We start from the raw sequence: 24676 nt of genomic DNA, 5'->3' as shown, positions 1-24676 counted from the left end.
TTTTTCTAGTTGATGTTTTGAAAGTACAGTTGTGACAACGTTGTTTAGACGGACGGCAAGACGTGCCTTTAAGTCCACACAATAACGTTGTATTTATGTTGTCACAACGGTAAACTACTGAATCATGATGTTTTATTAACTTTTAATTGTTTTCCGTGTTAGTGTCCAAATACTGGTGTAATCAAGTTCTATTACAAGTTCAGAAACCTCATCAATGGCTGTGTTTTAGTTGTACAATGTACATTGGAGTTTATAAAATAACGTTGTATAGATGTAATTTTGCGATGTTTTCACGATGGCAATAACTGCACCATATTGTTACAAAGTGGTGACAATTTGAATTATTTGTCGGGAAAACGTTAGTGCACAAATACTGGTGGTATCCGGCCCTCTACGAAATCAGTTGTGAATAGAAAATTGTCAACTGTGTGTTAAAAACCTCTTACAAGATTACACTTGTGTTTAGTGGTTCAATGGGCTGCTGTCATTTTCATATATGATATAATGTTATTCATATTATTCATGTGTTTGTGATCAGTTTTAAGAACGACTTAAAGTCCATCGTCTTATTAATGTAAATAAACGAATTTGACCCAGTGTATTAACCAAAGCGCTTAAAGATTATCATCGTCGGATGTAACTGCTTGAATGTGTATTATTACGGGATGTCATTTTATAAATCCTTACTTAGTACTCTTAACGAACTACGTTAAAATGTAATTTAAGTACCATCTGGAGAAAAGTAACGTGTGAGTTTTAAAGTACGTACACGTCACCTCATCACCTATGTTTAACCTGATTCTGAAGTAAATAGTAGACCAGCTGAAATAGATATAATGGATAATTTGGGTATGGACGAACATCTGATTGAAAGTCAGAAACGCACATTCTGGGTTCGTAATAGAACATTGATATACACTGCTGGTGGTTTGATTGTTGGATGTTTTGTAACTGTTGGAATAAGTTATCTTTTCTTCTCTCTGGGAAAGAACAATGCACAAGGAAATGTTCAGACAAATGGTGAGAAATTTTTCATATTTCTATCTACTCTATTTATAAGACTCTACTAAAAGCAACCGTTCGGCTTTTGTTATTGATTCCATGGTTCAATTATTGCCGTTTTTTCTTGACATGAATTATAAGTGTTCTTAACTTATTCACAACTAATTAAATCGTTATGCAAGAGAATACGTAAAAAATAAAGCAGAATTTAATTATAATACGGAAGAATTTAATTTGTTCAACCACTTGTCATTGATTCATATATGTAAACAAAAGTCACATGATCGATGTAATTATACCCGAGGGGCGATAGAGATAGAATGACGTTATCAAATACTCAGACAGCTGAATTACATTTGTTTCAAGATATCAATTGGTTCAGCATGATGGAGATTTCGTTTGTCGGGCTGTGAAGCTCAGATTTATATTAAAGCCGAGTTGGAAGATATTATTTAAAAAATGAACCTGTTGTGAAATAAATCCAGAGAAATTTTGAAAACTTTTTTTATTGTGCTCCCATATTGTTTAATTTTGAAATAGGTGTCATTAGCTTTTATTGGTCAAGAACATATGACCGATTACGACTTGTACATGTAAGTAATATAATAACGTTTCTATTTTTTTTTGCAGTTGGATCAATGAATGCAGCGCAGCGACAACAAAGTGAAACAATTGATGGAAATACAACGATAAGTAAAGGTGATGAAGTTGAAATATAAAACAAAATTGTATACTAATTATATATTTAATAATTTTATTAATTGTCATTAAACAGCTATGTTTAAACAGAGTCCCTGGTTTAAACTTGTATTGCCACAGTGTTTGTGTCAATACAAGTATAAACAAACAATAAACACCAACATAAAAAAAAAATAATAATATACGAAAGTTAATTCAATAGACACAAAACCATAAGTGATAAATTTATGATATTACAATATTCCCTATCCATGTTACAATTCGACCTCTGTCCTCAATTTTAATGACCTTTTAACAAAGAAGCCAATAATTCTAACATGTCCAAAAGAAGTGGGGTTTGATATATAGAATAACTTTTGATCATCAGGAAAATGAATAAAACGTTTATCATCTAATTGTTTATCATTACATAAATTTTGTCTGATATTTTCGTTTATCTTGCAATAAAAAATGAAATGAAATTCATCTTCGATGACTTTGCAGGTTTTGCCCATTCTTTGTTCTCGAGGAATTTTATTATAAACGGACCATTTTTTATTTTAAGACCATGCATGGTCACGTATACGAAGTTTAGTAATTAATAAGAATATGTCTAGATACACATGTTCTGTAAATAACACAAATATTTTAAACATATTAGCATATTTTGTTATAAACTTGACACACATTTGATATATTTATCTTAGCTCGATGGTTTCGTGGTACCTATATCTATAAATAACTATCTAAGTTCGACGGTCTATCGGGTTTTAGCTCGTCTCCAATGTGGGAGGTCAAGTTTTGATCACTGACTTTTGATAGGAGTTATTGCCCTTAAATGACAAATTTTACAATTTGGTTTCATTTTTTGACTCCCATCTTGAAAATTATAATATATAGAGGAAAACTGATGTAGCAAAAATCATCAGTAAGATCAGGACTACAAATAAGTTGACTTGTCGAAATCGTCAGACAACTCCTTATTGGAGTTACTAATATTGCCCCATAATGACGATTTTTATCATTATTTGCGTTTTTGTCGTAATCTGAAAGCTTTAACGGATAAATGATTCAAATCGTCTTATGATCCCATTCTTGAATGTTTACCCCTGAATAACGATTTAAATGATTAATTTGTTTTACCGTTTTTTGTGTTTTGGGCAAAACTATTGAAGATAAAGAGAGAATGTTAACAGAAAAAAAGATCAGCAATACATGATCATGTAATTTATTCTAGCCCACAATGTTGGAGAGCTTCCATTTTTGAAGATGTACATAAACATACAACTAGGTGAGCTACAGGGACTCTTAAGAGCCTTTAGTGATGCATCCATGGCTTTCATAATCAAGGAATTGACAGCGTTACAGATGAACATAAGGGTGGTTTCGTTTTATGACCAATAACACAAAAGGGCAAGAAAAAAGGAAATACAAAAAACCCAAGCACTTTATATTAAACTTCGACTTAAGTTTTTATTAATTATTGTATTTGTCCTATTGTAATCGCAAAAAAATATATAACAGAGTCGGTTAGTGCATCCATTTGTATGAATATCTTTTCTCTCTCTCTCTCGTATTTGATAGCATTAACGGTACAAATTTTACTGCAACAGAAGCACATTTCAACAATTAATATCTCTTCAGTGATGCACGAAGAAATTATATTTCAAATTCCAATACATTATACAAACATGGAAGAGCTAATAAAATACAAATAAGGACCAAAGGTAAAGAGAATATGACAACGAATCAGAGCTAGTATGTATGAGGAAGATAGATTACTTCAGTTAAAAAGAAGTATAATTCTCCTAGGTCAGGAACACATATATTTATGGTGAACATATGAAAATATTACCAAACAAAGTATATCAATAGACGCATTAATTACACCATGGAATTGTTGACGATTGGAATCTGGTGGTCTACAAAAATGTACTTGGTCAGCAAATCAAAAGAAATGGAAATACGTAGTTATTCAACACCCTAACATTTCACGCCGGAACTAAGTAATATTTTATTTTTCAGATAATTATATTCTATACTCAAAAGAAGATCATGCTGAACTTATTGCTTTGCTCCACAAATTCAAAAATGAGAGCGAAAAAGGTAAACAAATATGAACGTAATGGTTTAATTTTATGAATTAATATTTGGATTGAGAGTTATCTCATTGGCACTCACACCACATCTGTTGACGAAACGCGCCTGGCGTATATACAAAATTTAGTTCTGGTATCTATGATGAGTTTATTTACAACCACTGGGTCGATGCCACTGCTGGTTGAGATTTATTTCTCCGAGGGTATCACAAGCCCAGTAGTCAGCACTTTCTTTAATGACACGAATTGTCATTGATATGGTTATATTTATAAATTAACTGTTTACAAAATTTTGAATTTTTTGAAATACTAAGGCTTTTCTACCTCAGGCATAGATTACCTTAGCTGTATTTGGCAAAATTTTTAAAAATGTTGGTCCTCAATGCTCTTCAACTTCGTACTTTATTTGGCCTATTCAACTTTTTGGGATTCGAGCGTCACTGATGAGCCTTTTGTAGACGTAACGCGCGTCTGGCGTATATACAAAATTTAGTCCTGGTATCTATGATGAGTGTATTTCCTATATCTATGTAAAATAGAAGATGTTTAGAAATTGCAAGTGAAACACTTTCCACCAGACACCAAATGACATAGAGGTATGCAACTATTCGAAATGAATAAAACCCATACCGCATCACAAGCTATGAAAGTCATCAAAATGGCAAAAGTAAAAAAGATATCTCCACTTGATCTGCCAAATGGCATTAAATAAAACAAAATATTTTTAGCTTTTTTAAAATACATATCTTTCAAAAACAGTAGCATACCTTTAAAGATCGCCAACAATGGGACCAATAATGTTAGTTTCCATACATTTTTCCCCATTGGGCATTAGACTAAGACTAAGTTTAAGACTAATTTTCGAATTTGTATGAAATATTGTGGATTTTAAATTTTGTCCACTGCAAAGCAATGTTTAAAGCACATCACCGATTTGACTTAAATTCTCATATTTGATTTATAACCATGTTAAACATTTATATCTAAATTATAAAAAGTCTTAAATAAACAATGTACAGGACATAGGCTCGATTTTATGTAGCTGCGTTTCGTTCGTTCTTCTAGGTCTGTTTAATTTCATATTATAGATTAAAAATATATGTTAATCGTCGTTTTTAATTGTATAAGAATTATTTTTGTGGATCGAATCAGTCAATTGAATGATTTACCTTTGTTTTACATTTCCTTTGAATAACAGAACACGCACGATTCATGCATTATCCATCTCTAGCTAAGGGGTTAAATTGAAATTCGCATGAATACGGGTTCAAGGAGGTCGAATTATTCACTTGCAAGGGAATAATTCATCATCAATGTTTCTTTGCTTTATTTGACAAAATTAAACCATACTGGCTGCTAAAAGCGAATTATTATTTCACTATTTCTCTTAAATCATACTTTAGATTTTTTATATAACCTATCTTGTTCATTGTAGCTAGTGCCACTTTAACAATATTTTTTTTTCAATTATTGATTATAAATGTATGTAGTAATGCTTGCTTTAAATTGTTTTTATCATTTTGGTTTTATTACTATGCCTTAAATGTATAAAGGGCGTTTAAATTGAGTATGCATAATCACTTGTTTTCAGCTTTACTATCAATGAAGGATTCCAAAGAAGAAATCATTAAGCTGCTAGCAGACATAAAGAACAGAACTTCAAACGGTATGTTACAGATTTGTATATGATATACGCGTACTCTATTGATACATCTAACGTTTTTAGATTTGTATTCCATACTTGTGATACATGTAGTTAGGAAGGGTTAGTTAAAGGGATTTCAGTATGCAAGTCCGTCCGTTATATAATCATCATTTCCGATCTCATCAAAAATATTGTCAAACCCTTCATTCTATATCACGTATTCACGACACACACAGTATTTATATTTGACTTCATCTGAATAATGGCAAAAAAGGATGTCTTATTTAACCTGAGTGTACTTATTTCACTCAGACGCTCAAACTTCATAGAATGAGAAAAATAAAGAAAATTGTAAATTAACATACGGGTGATTATTATTCTTTTCCAAAATTTTTGTTTTATCCTTAAAAAAAATAAGAGAAATTAAACCAAAGTGTGAAAAATATATTTATGTTAAATGACCTCTTTAACTAGGTTTCTTTTGTATTGTAATATACAAGTGAATATAAAAAAACGTACGTTTGGCAGTGCAGGCTACCAGTTTACAATTTGGTGCCTCATGTAGAAGATGTGACAAATTTTTATCCCTATCCAATATACCCTCATTATCAAGTGGCAGTCTAAATTTCCCCGACCATCTGGATGAAGACTTCTTTTACAGGATCCATCTTTTATATTTATTTTCAATTTGATCTCATCCTTAGCATTCATCAAATATTTGCCTCTGTTTAACAACCAACAATCAAGCAATCAATCATTTATGAAATGATTCCTATTCTTATTTTATTTTAGAAAGATAACAATTCATTTGGCTAAGTAGATTAAGAGGAGAAATAGTGAAAATTAATTGCAGAAATGACTTTAAAGGGCAATAACTCCTTAAGGGGTTAATTGACAATTTTGGTCATTTGACTTATTTGTAGATCTTTCTTGGCTGAACATTTTTGCTGCTACCAGTTTATATCTATCTATTATGATATTCAAGATAATAACTAAAAACTGAGAAAAATATTCATTAAAATTACCAATTCAGGGGCAGCATCCCAACAACGGGAAGTTTGATTCGTCTGAAAATTGTTATCCTGTCATATTTTTTCTAAATGCTTTCAGATATATAAACCATAAACTACATTTACCCCCCCCCCCTTTTTCCCGTGTTCTATATTTAGCCATGGTGGCCATCTTGGTTGGTGTGCGGGGTCTTTAGATTCATTTTTAAACTAGAAACCCTAAGGATGATTAAGGCCAAGTTTGGTTCAATTTGACCTAGTGGTTTCAGAGGAGAAGATTTTTGAAGAGTTAAGGGACGACGACGGACGATTGGAAAAGATCACTTGACTCTTTGGGTAAGGTGGGCTAACAAAACAGGCGTTTCATCAGGTGCCCCGGAAGGGTAATCATCATCTGTATATATATATATACGAGTCTAAATTGAAAACTACGTTCAAACCTATGATTGCGTTGGATAAAAACCGCAATTTTTATACTTGTACATGTAAAACAAATTTCGTTGTAGAAGGGTCTAAATACAGCACAAACAACATTTTCCAAAAGACCAAAAAAGTGAAAAAGTATATTTAAACAAAACGCATTTGACTAACAGGTCGAACAACTGATGTTCTTAAACCCTGCTGACTGCCATTGGCGACTGCCAAATAAAATTGATCACGAGATGTAACAAAATGGATCTTAATATAAATTTAATACTAAACAGAAAACGATAAACTTGTGGCCAAGATGTTATGCCACAAACACAAGGTGTCAATATTTTTTTTGTACACCAGATCTAGATTTCGACAATATATGTCTCTTCAGTGATGTTAGGGATCGAAACGGTATTTGGAAGGCCATATAATTTACCCTCAATTTCAGATAGACTCTTGAATTTTAAGAGTCAATATAGGATGAACGGATCATATAAACCGGAGGGAAAATATAATACAAGCCCAAACGAAAAAATATAAACGAGTCTAAATTGAAAACTACGTTCAAACCTATGATTGCGTTGGATAAAAACTGCAATTTTTATACTTGTGCATGTAAAACAAGTTTCGTTGTAGAAGGGTCTAAATACAGCACAAACAACATTTTCCAAAAGACCAAAAAAGTGAAAAGGTATATTTAAACAAAACGCATTTGACTAACAGGTCGAACAACTGATGTTCTTAAACCCTGCTGACTGCCATTCGCGATTGCCAAATAAAATTGATATATGTTATCTCGTAATTACGCTATACTTATCTCGTAATTACTTGTTAACAAATCTTAACTCGTAATTACGCGATAGTATTCTCGTAATTACACAATAGTTATCTCGTAATTATGCGATAGTTTTCTCGTAATTACGAGATATTTATCTCGTAATTACGAGATACATAAATTTCTTTGTGGCCCTTATAGGCTTTCGTATTATAATGTCCTATGTCACACTTTAAAATTCCTTTTTATACAGATGACGTAATGAGAGATTGTGTTGACTGGCAACAGAGTGGTATGACAACAAATGGTATTTACAGTATAACACCAATAGGATTCAAACCATTTGATGTGTACTGTGATATGACAACTGATGGTGGGGGATGGCTGGTTAGTAGTTATAAATGCATTATTAGTGTAGATGAGTAGCGAATCGGATTTTAAGTCGATCTCTACAAATTTATTGCAAGATGAAGGGCATAAAGCCCTTACATCGCATATTTATATTTATTTATTTTCTTCCCCTCAGTACATTTCTGTGTGCTCAACATGTTTTAAACCAATCAAAACCCAAACAAGACCCCTTTCTTCTTTGCTCTGAAGAAAGTATATAGATATAAGAATATGTGGTATGAGTTACAATATGACATTTCTCAATCCAAATCACAATTTATAAAAGTAGACCAGTATAGGTCAAAGTACGGTCTTCAACACGGAGCCTTGGCTCACACCGAACAGCAAGCTATGAAGGACCCCCAAAAAAATTCTAGTGTAAAACCCTTCAAACGGCAACACCAACTAAATCTATATAAAGAGTTTGTTTATATTTTGTTTGTTTATTGTTTTGTTTTCGCTTGTGTTTTTGTTTTTTTGTTTGTGTTTGTTTTTGTTTTGTTTTTGTTTGTTCTAGTTTCAGGAGATAAAAATAAACTTTTGTTGAAGGTATATTTACTTTAATCATAAAACACTCATGCATGCACAAAGAGTTACAGTACTCTATACATTTCATGCGTCTATAACACTGGTACAAGTAATTTTCTTACAACCGGTCATGTGAAAGCGACAGTTTTGAACATACAATTGAATTTACCATACAATGTCACAAATTCTTATTGCTATATGACTGATTTTAACAGTAAATTCGAGTATCAACTACTTTGAAACTTCAAAACTTTATAATAGCTGCAGTATATCATATTCACGAGATTGCGTGTGCAAATATGATATCCTGTGCGGGACAAATTATTAAGTAATACTGCAACAAAATTTCAAAAAAACCAACAACACGATACCAAATGTTTCAAACCATTGAGGATTACTTGTCTAATGTAATTCTGCAATGAATTCCACGAAAAATCGTACTAGTAAAAAGTACTCGTACATTTTGTAAGTCATAAACATTTCAGTATAACGTGCGATCACATTTTGTTGGAATGTTTTAAACCCCTCTGATACTTGAAGTAAGAACGCAATGTTCATTTCCACCAACTTGTTCATCTCTCAGCTACTTGTGTACAAATATAATTATACTCATGTCCTTTCTAATTCGCACATAACTTGGAGGAAAGAGTACAGGGAATGCAATATTGGGCAATATGCGAAAACATATTATACAACAAAAACAATATGAATTATCTAATGGTAAATGGAAGAAATCCATTGCCTTTAAATAGTGTTCAAGCTGTTGATACTTGCTGAAACAATTTCCTGTTTACATAGCGCAAATTGCCAATAATGTCATCCTATTTTGAAAGTTAACGGACACCTTTCAAAATTAACTTAACAATTTACTATTTAATTATTATAATTTCCCGTACGTAGTTCGATTTTGTTACCTGATAAGATCAGCTTAATATATATAAAGATGTACCTAATCTAAAAGTGATTGGTACTACTGTGGACAAAGAAATTTTCAAAATTAAAAAAATATTAAAAAAAATATTAACAAAAGATGTGGTTTCATTGCCAATGAAGTCAAATTTCAACCAGACACCAACGTAGATGCAATCGACTCTACGAAACCGGCAATCGCCTTCCCAATGAGTAAATCCTACACCGCATAGTTGGCTATGAAAAGCTCCGAAATAATCAAAGATGAAATTATTCAAACGATAAAACCAAAGTCCAAGTTCACGTCTACAAAACAATTTGCGAAAATCAAATTACATAAACCAACTACAAACACAGGCTCCTGGTTTGGGACAAGTTCGACATAATGTAGCTAGGTTAACCCTATTGGATATTATACAAAACTATGGATAAAAAAAAAGAAAATAAAGCAAAGATTGGGAGGAAATATAATTCTGCGGTGATGACTGAGTTTCACATCAACGGATTAATTTAGATATGGACAAACAGTTTTGCTTCTTTTTTTTTTACAGGTTTTTCAACGAAGAATAGACGGCACGATAGATTTTTTTAAAGAGTGGGTGTCGTATGAAAACGGTTTTGGTGACATCAATAGTGAATTCTGGTTAGGTAATATTTTTTTTTAAACATTCTTAATTGTTTGTAGATCTTTCTTTAGAATGCTACAATGAAAACATAACCTGTATAGTGATACAATTTTTAAATTAATTTATTACAACAAATGTATATGATATACTTATACGGGATGGCTAAAGCTTATGTATCCGGGTAAGTACTATTGTGACTTATTTTGTTTCTGAAGGGTACGGAGTTTCTGTTCCTACTGTGGCACCCAGCGAGGTCTGGCTGCATGCAAGTACATTATGAGATAAGTATAATTCGGTAATTCGAGGAAAAGAGGACCGGATTTTGGTTACGAGAATTTGAACATATTCGTTGGCATCTGTGTCTTAGATATTCCATAATGATCACCCAAATCGTGTTGACATTCGTAAAACTTTCGGAAGTTGTTCCTTACTTGATATTTGCAACACTATATTAAAGAATCTATGATAAAAAAAAAACGAAAGCTCCGGAATATCTTATCATCTGAGAGAAATATTATATATATGTAGGAGCTGCTGGAATGTTGCTACATATATATGAATAAATAACAAACAATTGAAATTAAATTACCTGGTTATAAGCAAATGAGAAACGCAAGTTATATGTTGTATGTTAATGACGTTTTAAATATCTGTTAAAATAATATATATTAGATCGATAAGTTGTAATGTAGTTCATGAATTCATCCAGTTCGTGTACGCCTTCTGTTTTAATTAAGAATTGAATGCTTCTTTTGTAAAGTCATTGGGGTGTAAAAGCGTTGACCGAAGTACATTTTGTATAAAGCGCTTCATCCTAAAAATTGTACGCACGGTCAATGCTTTTACAACCCTATAAAATTACTAAAAAAAAAAGTTCAATACTTATATATGTGATTACATTTTTTCGCTATGATCATAAAAAAAATAGTAATTATCAAGTTTTTCTTTTATTTACCTGGGCACTTTATTTTGGAAACGTTTCATCATCATGTATGTTACAATTCATTGTTACAATTCATTTTGTAACATAAATTGGATGTTTTCCTTTGATGTTTTAATGAAATAATTTGCTTAAAAAGTGTGTCGAGGGAAAACCATGGTATAATATATGCAAATGTATGTTGTACCATACTTGCTAATTAAATATGCAGCTCAACTAGAATCCAAAGGAATAAAGGCGGAGCTTAGCTATGGTACAACATATTCATGTTCATGTTATTCCATGGCTGAAGCTCCACCCCATTTTTTGAAAGATATCCGCCTCTGAAATATTTTGGAAACAGAAAAAAAAGTGAAAGGTCATGAACATTTATTTGTTTCATTTGTAACACAAAGCAATAAGTCAATTGTAACACAACACATCGCAAGAAACATGTTTTAAACTCAAAACAAAAATTGCTTTTCACTAGCTCCCGTAAGTTGAAAAAAGATTCGAAAAGTTCCTTCTTTCAGTTTTGAAAAAAATAATAAAAAAATTGTTCCATTGCGAAAATTCCAATTAACTTTCTTTTAACAAATGTTTAAGTGAAAGAAAAATTGCAGTTGTTAAAATTTACAGTTCCACTTGTGTTAGTAATATCATTCAAACATTTTAGGCGCGTTGAAATGTCACGACAATTTGCGGAATTTTCAGTGTTGACTGGTTCCAGTTTTGTACACTTGAAAGGTGGCTCCTCAACTTCCAATTCATAATGGGTAACAGAAACTGTATCAATACTTGGTGGATTTAACACAGAAGACACTTTTTGCTCTATTTCATCAGTTTTTGATTTGTATGCCCTTACAGCTGACGACCTGTGTCCAGTACGATCCATTATTGTTTGTTCATCTAATCCTGCTTTGTACAATGCTGTTGCGCACGTCCTCTTCCCAGAATGATTTGTGTAATTTCCAGTTAAGCCCGCTTTTTGACACATCTCTTTCATTAACCCTTCTAGTTTATTTACACCAAGCGGCTGCTTTCCATACCGGATTGTATTTCCGAACATAGCCAAAGGTTTTCGATAAAAGCATCCATCATTACCAAGCATGTTGAGATATGTCTCAAAAATGTTGTACATACACCTAGGTCCTGAAAATGAATTATAAAACTAAAAATAATACAAATATTGTATATATGGCGATTTTAATAAATAATCAGTTACCGTAGGTAAACTTAGTACATGTATAACGGAGGGGTACCTCGATTTGCACAATTTCGAAAAGTGATAAAAATATACATCTTCAGCAGTTACATTGTTAGACCGAATAATCTGTCTCTTGTGTGGGTACATTTGTCATTTCATATTTTCTTTTCATCATTTGGCTATTTATTATTATTATTTTTTTGTGTGTCCAAATGGTGGATTAAACCTGGTTCTATAGCGCTAACCCTCTCACTTTAATGACACTCTCATCAATTTCCGATATTTTTACATACCTCTATCTCTTTTACAACATGTTTTTGGACAGCTGAATTCTGGTGGAAGAAGAAAAGCTGCATCATGATGTCTTTTGCCTTCGTGTGGACACAAAAAAAAAAAATAATAATAAATAGCCAAATGATGAAAAGAAAATATGAAATGACAAATGTACCCACACAAGAGACAGATTATTCGGTCTATTACATTGTCTTTTATTTATGAGTATTTTGCAATTTGAGAGTTAAACTATAAAACCAGGTTTAATCCACCATTTTCTACATACAAAAATTCTTGTATCAAGTCTTGAATATGACAGAAGTGTTCGATTCGGTTGATTTTGTCACTTTAAATACGGTAACGGGCTTTGCGCTTTACATTTTCAATTTTAAAACTTACGGTGGATGGGAGATAACTCTTGTAAAGAATGCAGTTTTTCGTCAGTCGTGATAGACAGAGCAAACACAAAAAATCGTAAAAAACATGAATTTGTTAGTGATCAAATAGATGGAACTTCACTGTACACTTCTCACGCTCCCTAATTACTATTTTACTGTTTAGTGTTTGGTAATATAAGCCTTAAAAATATGATTCATCAATGAATAATTAAATAATTAAATAAAGTTTCAAATTCATTAAATAACGAGTTAAAGCAGTTTGCCAAGAAATTCTTAATTGTACATGTTTTAGCATTTTTAATGAAAGGAACAACATGCAAAATAATTATATTTACAGTACGATATCTTGATTATTAACAATAAAACAAAACTTACCGTCATTAGAATAATGTTTTATATCCTTGTTGCTAATTTTCATATGAGCCAGACCACCGTTGAAAGTTTTGTTGTTACGGCCAATAAATCTAATGTATTTCCCCTTTCCGTCTTCTCCAAGTTCAAACTGAGAACATTGCAAATTCCTATGTTCATCCCTACCCCTCAAGCCAAACATTTTACAGGCATAATAAAAAACAGTATACTGAAGTGTTGTTGAATTTGATTGTCCAAAAACACCAGATGACCACAAAATTTCCTCATCTTCCTCCGATATTGCGTTTAGTCATTTTTGTTTAGTCCCCAGTCCTTTCGCCAGCAAATATTTCATTCTTGCATCAAGCACTTTGCGAAATTGTGCAAATGTGCCGTCTTTTTCATCAAAGAAGTTAACATGAAATAATTTGTTGTCCTTGCAATGTCTCATTAAACCACAGACGATGTAATACAACGACTTCGGAGGATATTCGTCTCCCGTTTTTTTTCGAGCCTCCAAAACAAATCTCTGTAGCCAATAATCCATCGTATTAACATCCATTGTTAACAAATCTGTTATTTCAACACCGTTTTGTCTTCTAGCTGCCCGCCATTCATTAAACACTTTTATAGCCCACTTTGTGTTCTTTTGTGTATTCGGGTTGGTTTGCGAAGTTATTAGTTTATCGATCTCGTCAGCAGAAACACATGTAGAAAAACGATTAATCCCTGTGTTCATGGGGTTTTCGACTCCGCTGGTATTTGGTTCCCGGGCCAAATAACCAAGTTCAAATGTTCCCAAGTCAAAATCTTCTTCGCCCTCAACATCGTATACGTTCATTGCTTGTGAAATTGTCAAATTGACATCCATTATATTTGCTGCCTGAGAAATAGCCAGATCGTCAAAATAGTCGGCCTCAATCTCTTGAGAACAGACTGCCAACTTGATATCATCTTCAATTTCGGTCGCGACTTCAGATAATTGAATATCTTCCTCTATTTCGGCCGCAATTTGTGATAAATGAACATCGTCTTCCATTTCAGCTGCCATTATAATGAGTTCGCTTTCCTCAAAATCCAATAAATCGGGAAGTTCTGCCATTTTTTTCTCTTTCTGCAAATTGTGCGGCGGGCTTTCTAAATGAAACACGCAGATTATACACGAGGCGCAAAAGTGATTTGCGCGAGCTTACTTTTCATTGGATAAAACTGTAACGTGACCAATTTCCAATATTAGTTCAAGGTCTTCAAAGCTGTCAATCATTTTATTTATATTACAAATTTTATATACCATGTGTTTTACTCATTAACATATTTAAACAAACTCATCCTTCGGATTCGTTTGTTTAAATATGGTAACTCGTAAGAACCATGGTATATATAGTACTTGAAATGCAGAATGACGCAAGATTGTCGTTAGCCAATCAAAATAACGTATAATAATGAAACATATATCTAACCTAACGTAATTATTGTTCAAATTAAGTTCTAAATTTATTGAGGGTACATGCTGCCATTCTACTTGAAAACTATACCATTAAATATGATACTTATAGTCAAGTAATTACAGTGTTACAATATTATACAAATATAGCCTTTGTATGAGGTCGATGCAAGGATATATTGAGAAAATTGGTACCGTTAATTTTATTGACTGAGGACGAAGTCCGAGGTCGATATACTTCTTTGGGTCGATATATCCTGTATTGACCTCATACAAAGGCTATATTTGTTATATTATTAATTTCTGACCATATTTGTATCAAAATCGTCATTTAGGTTTGTTGGAATTGTATAGATATTACATTGTCTCCTTGACAATAACTATTTCATTTACTTTTTTTTTGGACATCTTTAATTATGTATTTGAAGATTTTTTTGTCAAATAATCGATCACAGATATCATGTGTTTCAAAACGTTAAACAGTATCCTGAATTCATTACATGACGTCACAAAGTATATTGGATTTTAGATATTCTAAAAATAACCGTGCAATAAGCTTTTTGCAAGTCAATATGCGTTTTGCTATCCGCCGTTTTCTCTCTACCTTCGAAAATATAGTTTAACATGTGACTATCCCTAAACGAATCAAATTTGTTAAAATATACGAATTAATAATATTACTGTCTATTACACTGGTGCTCGTTCATATGGTCCGTGTTACTTGCCAATTTTTGTTATACCCCTTCCAAATTTAGTTCTCCATGTTTTATGCCTCATATAGCAAGTTCGGGGGTGAAATGACACTGTAAAAAAAATTTGGGTCATAAATATTAATGTAAAGTAGTGATTAGGTCCAGCTGAAAAAGGTCAAAAATTAGCACTTCGGAAGCTGTCAAAAGATTTCAAGACCCCCTTAACACAAAATTGTCCATACTTTGAGTTAGAGCTGATGAAGTTTTCTATAATTTTGATATAATTTGTCCCAAAAGTAGTACAACACACTGTAAAAATATTATTGAGAAAGCGCAGGTGGGATTTTTTTATTTTTCATTTATTGTCTAAAAGAAATGCACTACGAAATAACTGTGTACTCGGACCATATGTCACATGACAGAGTAATACTTTTTTTTATAAACAATATATGTTCATTACTTTTAATGAGTAGATTATGATTTGTCATACAAGGCTTTTGTTACAAATCAAAGTACAGTATCGATGGGCATGATTTTGTTTTACTAATTGACATTCCAGGCAATAAAAAGCTACATGTACTCACACAAGAACCTACAGAACTTCGAGTTGATGTAATGGCCTGGGACAACGAGAAAAGATATGCTAAATACTCGACATTTAGGCTCGGTGATGCTTCATCAAAGTATACACTGTATGTAGATGGTTACAGTGGAGACGCTGGTAAGATCAAACGATTTTATTACGAATAATTCACAAGAAGTATCACGATTTAGGATAAGTATGAAAAATATAAAAGTGTGATATATACTTTGATGAGTCATTATCCTAAAGATGTAACAAAATAAAAGACACAGTGAGAGTTTAACATCTTGATAAAATATCGAACTCAAATGTAATCGACTACAATTTTTTTTTCAGTTCATATAAAATTAAAAATATCTGCTAAGTATCCACTTTCCTCTGTATTCAAACTTTTCCTGAATACGAATCTTTGTACGTTTAATTTAAACGCAGATGCTTACTCTTTTGATCCATCGACTGCACATGATCATTATAATGATTTATACCCGCGCTTTTAAAAATTGGGGGTAAAGTCTGTCCCATGAATATTTTCGTCGCATCTCTCTCAGGAACTACATTACATGGATTTCTGAAATTCTGTTTCGAGGTTTATATGAGTCCGTTATTCATCAATCAACAACTTCCTGTTTACCGAACATTTGTATCAATTAACTCATGACAGCCAAGTTGAAATTTTCTTCAAATTTTCCTCAGGAACTACAATACAAAGATGTCTAAAATTTGGTTTCAGGGTTTATATAAGTCAGCTATACCATATAATACGTTTTCAGATTCTTCACTCAACAACGTCTTTTATACCGAATATTTCGGCGGGGTTATCATCAGTGAGCAGTAGCTTACAGTTGCGTTTGTATGGATAGCTGGTATTGTGATGGTTGATCAATCTTGACGAGAGGATATTCATTCAGTATTAACAAAATTGATAGTACAAATTTACTGCACCAGATGAGAATTTCGACAAGCAACATATCTTCAGTGATGTGCTGTGGGCCAAAATATTTAAAATATTTAATCTGATTTACGCATTTTAGAATTGATAAAACCGAACAGAATCAAAAGTAAAGTTCAACCCTTACAAAGAGCTATGCATGATGGAGAAATACAATCCTTGATTTATAATGATCTGAAATTTTAATGAAATTGAAATTGAAATATAAATTGTAATATTATAAAAGAAAATATGGATAGTAAATACATTTTATTTGTTTTCCTTGCAGGTGATGGTCTAGCTTTACACCACGAGGTGAAGTTCAGTACGCGCGACCAAGATAATGATGTACAGCGTAAAGACTGCGCCGGGTCAAATAAAGGTGCATGGTGGTACGAGAATTGTAGCCATTCCTCTCTCAATGGCCAATATATCAAAGGAACCGATGGTGTCGCGGGAAAGAACTTGGGTATCAATTGGGAAAAGTTTAAGGGCGACTACTACTCAATGAAAACTGCATCAATGAAGCTTCGCCGGAAAGTGTGATCTGTGCATTTATGTTGGTTTTTATATTAAAGACAAACTTCGACGATGCATAAAATGAAAAAAGTGTTAAAGAAAACTTAATAATGAATAATATTTTTACTGAATTTTATTTCTTTGATATTTAATACTTTTTTAACACATGCATTAAATCCATTTTCTATGTTAAAAAATGCCTGTACCAAAATAGGTCAGGAATATGTCAGTTGTTATATGTTTGTTTGATGTGTTTCAGCTTTTGGTTTTGCAATTTGATTAGGGACTTTCCCATTTTGATTTTTCCTTGAAGTTCAGTATTTTTGTGATTATACTTTTTTCATAGTAAGCACTTAGAAAAATATAAAAACAACAAAGAGAAAATGTATGACCAATCTTCCCTGTCTCTTTTTCTAGTTAAGCAAAGATCTATTCGGCCTTTTCTCATATCTCTGTCCTATTGTATATTGCGCCATGATTACTTCAGATATATACAAATGTATGTCTATTTTTTTCTCAAATCTGTCCCTTTTAACGTTATAATTACCAATGAGTTTACGTCAGAATTATCAAAACGTCATTGGACGAAGAGACATCAGTACGAGTTTATGTTCGAATTAAATTGATATTGTAAATACCAGCAGCTTACAATTTCACGCATAAATTATAAAATCGAAGCATTTTCTATCATTAACAGTAATTTGTCAGTCAGTTCTTACCTTATTATCAAATTACTATATTTTTGTTTAAATCAGAAACATTTTCTTTGATTTTTTCGGGGTTCTTCAAATATGTAACAAATCATTGAATGGCAAACAGTGAACACATTTGAGTACTCATTAGTCGTTACTGTGTGTCTTTTCGTTTTTGGTTTGATGTTTCTTTTATTACTGATCTGTCGAGCAAAGATTATTCAAACGGATTTTTTTTAGTTTACACTTCTTGTGAGGTATTACAGCGGTCTCAAGTTAAGGGACAGCTGAGCGCTTTAACTCCACCGCATTATATATGTACTTGTCCAATGTCTCATTTCTGAAAGCCTACTTTATGTAAAGGACACGGATTTGAATAAACATACAGCCCCACTCGTTGAGTTTCAATATGTTACAGGACAAATATCTCAGTAAACGGACACAGATTTGATTATTATACTTCACGTTAAATTGCCATATTTTGATTGGCCGCGGTTGACAATGTTTTCTCGGGGTTACAATCTACTCTATCGCCCCCTCAGATATGTGTTATGTTTATAGTGTCATTACGTCACATTACATAGATCAGAGGAAAGGACACATATTTAAAAATGAACATGGCTTTGACTTATGACATTAATGCTGCCAACTTTTTAAAGATCTATACATATCTAACTTGATAAAAATTTGCAAAGTGTACATGCTTAAATCAAAATTTAATTGAAAAAATGCTCTTTCTTTTTGTTAATCCTTCTCAAATTTCAGGTTGATTCCTGAAGATGTGTTTTTGTGTCTCAATATTTAGAAAAACAAACCGATAATTCCTGTAATGTTGTATAACCTTTTTTTAAATCCCGAGTTATTCTAATCTATATTTATCTTTCCACTTGTAAATGACATGTTTTGATATTACCTGCTATAAAGTCAACAAAAGACATTTGATAGGTCAAATACGTTTATGATCTTTTAAATGTCGAATTGCATGATTTTATAAAGACGAAAATACTTCCTAGACCGTATTTGGCACAGCTCACCTATTGGCGTATTTATAGTTTAATCATAATTTGTAAAGCCTAAGTGTCAAGCACATCTATGTTCTCATGCGATAAAAGCTTAGTGATTATTTAAAAAGTGAAAAAAATATATAAATTGCATGCGTCCGACGCGTTTTCTAAATTTACTTAGTACCTTCACCAGGAACGTGAAATAACTTCCAAGTGCTCCACGAAACCTCTTTCTACATTATTAACATCTATTTTATCAGCAATCAAAGAAGGGATTCAAAGTTATTGTGAAACCGCGTATTCTAGAGGTGGCGTGAATCAGATGTGGATACTTAAAAATTCAAAAGATCTTTTAGAGTATATACAATCTAACTCTCTTTCATCTTGTAATAGTATTAACACATTTGACTTTTCTACACTTTACACAAGTATGCCACATTCCAAACTAAAAGACAAATTGAAAGAGTTGGTATTGTTTCATAAAAAAGAATGGCTTACGTAGATACAAGCATCTTGTCTTAAGGAGGGATAAATCCTACTTTGTCAAGGATCACTCTGATTCAAACAAAAAAATTTCTCTGAAACTGACATTATCAAGATGCTTGATTTCTTGACTGAAAGCATATTTGTTACGTTCGGAAGACGTGTTTTTCAACAGACTGTCGGCATTCAAATGGGAAAAAAGTGTGCCCCTCTTCTTTTCGACTTGTTTCTTTATTATTATGAGGCTGACTTCAAACAGGAACTTCTTAGGGAGAAAGATAAGAAGTTAGCAACATCCTTTAACTCTTCTTTCCGCTATATAGATGATGTTCTTTCATTAAACAATTCAAAATTTGGTGACTATGTTGAACGCATCTATCCCATCGACTAGATATAAAGGATACTACAGATACAGTTAAGTCGGCTTCATATCTTGACTTACATCTAGAAATTGACAATGAGGGTCGATTGAAAACAAAACTTTACGACAAAAGAGATGATTTCAGCTTTCCATTTCTAAGTAGCAACATTGTAGCCGCACCTGCATACGGGGTATATATCTCCAAATTGATACGATATTCCCGTGCTTGCATTTCCTATCATGATTTTCTTGATAGAGGGTTGCTTCTCACAAGGAAGCTATTAAACAAAATGGTGAAGTTGAAATCAACCCTTCGTAAATTTTACGGACGCCATCACGAGTTGGTTGACCGTTATGGATAAACTAATCATAAATAACAGGACTAAAAATACCGTTTCACAAATGATATCGGATATGTTCTTAACGTCGTAACTACAATCCCCTTCCCTTTATCGAATGTGACCTACCGAATTAGACTATTTACCGGGTTTGTTATCAAATAAGCAATACGACGGGTGCCACATGTGGAGCAGGATCTGCTTACCTTTCCGGAACACCTGAGATCATCCCTAGTTTTTGGTGGGGTTCTTGTTGCTTATTTTTTTAGTTATCTATGTTGTGTCAAGTGTACTATTTTTAATCTGTTTGTCTTTTTCATCTTAAGTCATGGCGTTGTCAGTTTATTTTCGATTTATGAGTTTGAATGTCCCTTTGGTATCTTTCGTCCCTCATTAATTCCACAGTCCCACTAGGCCACGATCGCACTACGATCTGAGAAAAAAATGCAATTTTTGATGATCGTAGTGACGTTACGCACGGTATTGCGTCGCAAGACGTAACATGTATAATTGACAAATGTGACGCCATATACTAACTTTGACATTTTTTTTTATCAAGAGCCGAGAACCTACTCGATCGACTTTTATCAAATAAATACAATAAGCTGAAGAAATGTTTCAAAATTCATTATGTATAAGGCAATTAAGTAAGGATCGTTTTTATTATCTGATCCGTAATGAGATGAAAACAAATGCAAATTTTTCCAATTTTATTTTGGATAGGATACATAGCAACCTTTTAAAAATAAATCTTGCTCCCGGAGGGACACACTCAAACAAAAATATAGCTGAACATTTTTTAAACAAATTGAACATAAACACTTAGGGTATTTATTTCATAAAAATCGGTCATATAATAATTTAGCAATATTTCTTTTTATTAGATTGAACTTACTTTTGTCCAATATTTGTATGTGTCTGTGCGAGTTTTTAGACTATTTCTCTATCTTTTTAGCACTGATGGGTTTATTTTACAAATACGTATTTATTTAATTCTTTAAAAATTATAAGACCATTGTACCTCGGATTCTAATCGGTTTCTAATCTATAAAGGTGTTTTAGATTTGCGTGGAAACTTTTGTCCATAAGAAATTATCCCTCGGCCCATCCCCCCTTTTCCCCTATGCCTATAAAGGGTGTATTCCTTATGTGTGTGTGTTTTTCTAATCTGAGTGTTTTTTTTATTCAGCAGACCATTTTGGAATGAATATTTCCCGGCATCATTTTAACTGCCTAAACAATTCGTAAATAGTGTGTATTTGTATAAAAGACGCCACTGTGCAGAAACGTCAAAATGACGCCCTTGGACATAATGACTAACCATAGGGAATGCTTTCCGAAAAAAAATGTAAAGTCATCATATTTGTGAAAACACCCGAATCATTTAGCCATTTGTATGAACTTATACTAGTTTGTACTTTATAAATATGTTAGTTTTGTATTATAAATGCAAATGTAGTATTTATACAACATGTTTCACCTAAGGAATGGACAAAAATTAAATTTGGACCTAGTGGCTAGACAGTCGATTTTTTTAAATTCTGCTTCAAGAAAAGTTGTTTTTTCACATTTGAAACTTTGGAAATGTTTATCTTTTTCAGAACTTTCTATTGAGTATAGTTTTAATATGATTTTATTACTTTATAGAGATAATAATAATACTGAAATGTTGATAAACTTTCCTCATAACACATTTAGACAGGTTCCTTTGCTGAATATTTCGTTGAAGGCTTGCTTCAAATTTCAGCCAATACCAAAAAACGGGTATGATGTTATAATATAAATCTAGTAGGAAGCCGGTATACTAAATTTCGCAGATTTAATGTGCAAAAATACAACGGAATAAAGAAAAATGCATTTTTTTTAATTTGAAATGTTACGCCGGACATGCAATTTTTAAAGTAAAAGTAAGATTTGTGTTCAATAAAATAAATGTATGGTGCAAAAATTTATAGAATTAACTTAAGATAAAAAAAAACATGTCCGGGCCTTTCTGTAGATATATGGATGTTGGTGATTTTATTTTGTATAGGCAAATTGTTGCTGTTCTTAAATCATATAATAACGAACGCATTACCGTGCGAAACGTCAGTACGATCGTGTAGATCGCAGTGGTCGTATCACGTCGTGGTGAGGTCTTTAAGATCGTGATGAGCGTGGGCAACTTTAAACATGTTCAAAACAATCGTGGTGCGGTCGTTGAGAAATCAGATCGTAGTAGAAGCGTAATAAGAGCGCACTAAGATCGTATTAAGATCGCAAAAGTCGCCGTACCATCGTAGCGAAAGCGTGATTCTATTCGGAGAGACTGCGCTACAATCTTACAGCGACGTTATTACGACCTCACTACGACCAATAAGTTCTCACCGCGAACCAATTACGCTTCCACTACGACTATACCACGCTGTTCACGACCATAGTACGATTCTAGCACGCCCTTGTCGTCCTCATCATGCTCTTCTCACGACCTGACAACATTCGTACTACGACCATCATTCTTATTGTCATTTTCACATAAAATATATTAAATCTCTCCAGGATTTATCTGTCTGTATGAAATAAGGACTTCTTGTCAATTTTCTCTAACGGCTCAACCATGCGTCTTGTTTTTATATAGATTAGACCGTTGGTTTTCCCGTTTGAATGGTTTTACACTTGTTATTTTGGGGACACTTTATAGCTTGCTGTTTGGTGTGAGCGAAGGCTCCGTTTTGAAGGCCGTACCTTGGCTTATAATGGTTTACTTTTATAAATTGTAATTGGATGGAGAGTTGTCTCATTGGCAGTCATACTACATCTTCCTATATCAATGACATATCTGTGTCATCTCTGCTATCGTACACTAAAATATCGTCATTTGAGCTTTATGGACCAGCACTAGGTTGTAATTTAGGTTGGATTTGTCGGTCCGACATCTCTGCTTGATCAGGATACATTTCTATCAGAGCTCCCTCTGCCTCTCCATCAACCCATACCACCACGCCTACGTGTTTTAGTGGATTTTGGTGGCTTGACTGACAGTCTGTATTGTTTCCGAGAAATCTATGTATTTATCAGAAATAGAAGGAATGGAACTGTATTGATATGGAACACGATGTTGACGTTATTGCTGAGAACTACTTATAATCGTGATAAGAACGTTCTATAATCGCAGTAGAAGTGTTGCAATCGGATAACTCGTGGTATGGTCGTAGTGAGAACGTGATAAACGTAGAAAGATTAAATAATTGATAAGCGTAGCGAGGTTGCAGAATAAGCGCGGTGAGAACGTGTTTTTATCGTAGCGGGATCGTTCTAGAAGCGTAATGAGGACGTAGTAGCATCGCGAAAGCAACGAAAATTTACATTTTCATGCCGCTCATACCACGACCTCACCACGATCGGAATTGATTTTAGATTGCGGTGAGCGTGGTGCGATCGTGGTCTAGAGGGACTGGGGCTTTAAGAGCTATATGAAAGGGAAAAAATATCCAAGTAATAGCCAAATCCACCAAAGATCAACTTTGCCCGATAGAGGTTAAACCGTATTTTTTTCAAATTTTTTTTAATTTGTAAAAGAAAGGTTTTCCATAAATCATGTCAGTACCGATAGATTTGACTACTGAACTGATTGTACCCCCGGGGACTTAAAGTCTGTATCTACATTTTGATGTAAAATTGAAAACAATACTAAATTATATAGTACATGTACAAATAAAGCAAAAGTGTATTTGTGTACCTGTTACTTTTACAATAGTTAGCTGATTGTAAGGTAAAGAAATAGATCTAGCATTTGCTTAATAACAGTTCATTGCCAATCAAACCTTTGCAGTAGAATTGTCAGTTTATATTCGACTTATGAGTTTGAATATCCCTTTGGCATCGTTTGTCTCTTTTTCATCTTTAAAATAAAAAGGCGAGTCATCAAAGTATAAATCTGCTTAAAAATATGGACTTTCAAAGATATTTTAGAAAAAGATCTGAAGCACAGACTGCAATGACTGCTTCAAAATTCAATGTGACTCAAACACAATTTTGATATTAACGATGGCTAAAGACTGGTATGATACAAATAGACGATTTATCAATATTTATGTTAATCCTAATGCAAAGAATAATAGTATGCCATTAGACATTTTATTTAATTCATACAACATATAAGAGTTTTCAGTAATATGTATTTCCTTTTTTAAAATTATAGACAAATAAATTTAAACTATTTCTACGAAATTGTCTGAAAAAGACTTTATACCAATTGAGAGTTACAAATACTTATTACATGCGGCAAGCATTTTCCGAGTTTTTCTTAAGACCACACATTTTGAGAAATTACTAGACGATCGTGATTCTGCTTTTTTCTGTATAATAACACACTAACTTCCAGCTGTTATAGCAAGATTGTTGTTCTAAAAGCCAGTAAATAAATTTA

General features: G+C 32.8%; 1 protein-coding gene and 1 pseudogene across 1 annotated transcript; one reads left to right on the top strand and one right to left on the bottom strand.

Moving 5' to 3' along the window:
• LOC139527644 (fibrinogen-like protein A) lies at positions 1–18475 on the top strand. The gene is made up of 8 exons (XM_071323182.1): positions 1–1020; positions 1633–1701; positions 3706–3786; positions 5371–5445; positions 7877–8010; positions 10002–10098; positions 15920–16081; positions 17161–18475. Exons 1-8 carry the CDS (start codon positions 837–839, stop codon positions 17415–17417), a joined length of 1059 nt encoding a protein of 352 aa, XP_071179283.1. The 5' UTR covers positions 1–836; the 3' UTR covers positions 17418–18475.
• On the bottom strand, positions 11369–14505 carry LOC139527643 (uncharacterized protein KIAA1958-like; annotated as a pseudogene).
• Positions 18476–24676: the final 6201 nt, after the last annotated feature.

The sequence above is a fragment of the Mytilus edulis genome, chromosome 6, assembly GCF_963676685.1.
Source record: "Mytilus edulis chromosome 6, xbMytEdul2.2, whole genome shotgun sequence".
In the NCBI taxonomy this organism is placed as follows: Eukaryota; Metazoa; Mollusca; class Bivalvia; order Mytilida; family Mytilidae; genus Mytilus; species Mytilus edulis.
This window is presented reverse-complemented; position numbering and strand designations above follow the sequence as displayed.

What these genes read in the sequence shown, in the direction of transcription:
- LOC139527644 (XM_071323182.1), top strand. Translation starts at nt 837, where the DNA reads ATGGATAATTTGGGTATGGACGAACATCTGATTGAAAGTCAGAAACGC. An exon ending in AAAGAACAGAACTTCAAACG is followed by an intron (nt 5,446 to 7,876) that starts GTATGTTACAGA and finishes CTTTTTATACAG; the next exon opens with ATGACGTAATGAGAGATTGT. An exon ending in CTGATGGTGGGGGATGGCTG is followed by an intron (nt 8,011 to 10,001) that starts GTTAGTAGTTAT and finishes TTTTTTTTACAG; the next exon opens with GTTTTTCAACGAAGAATAGA.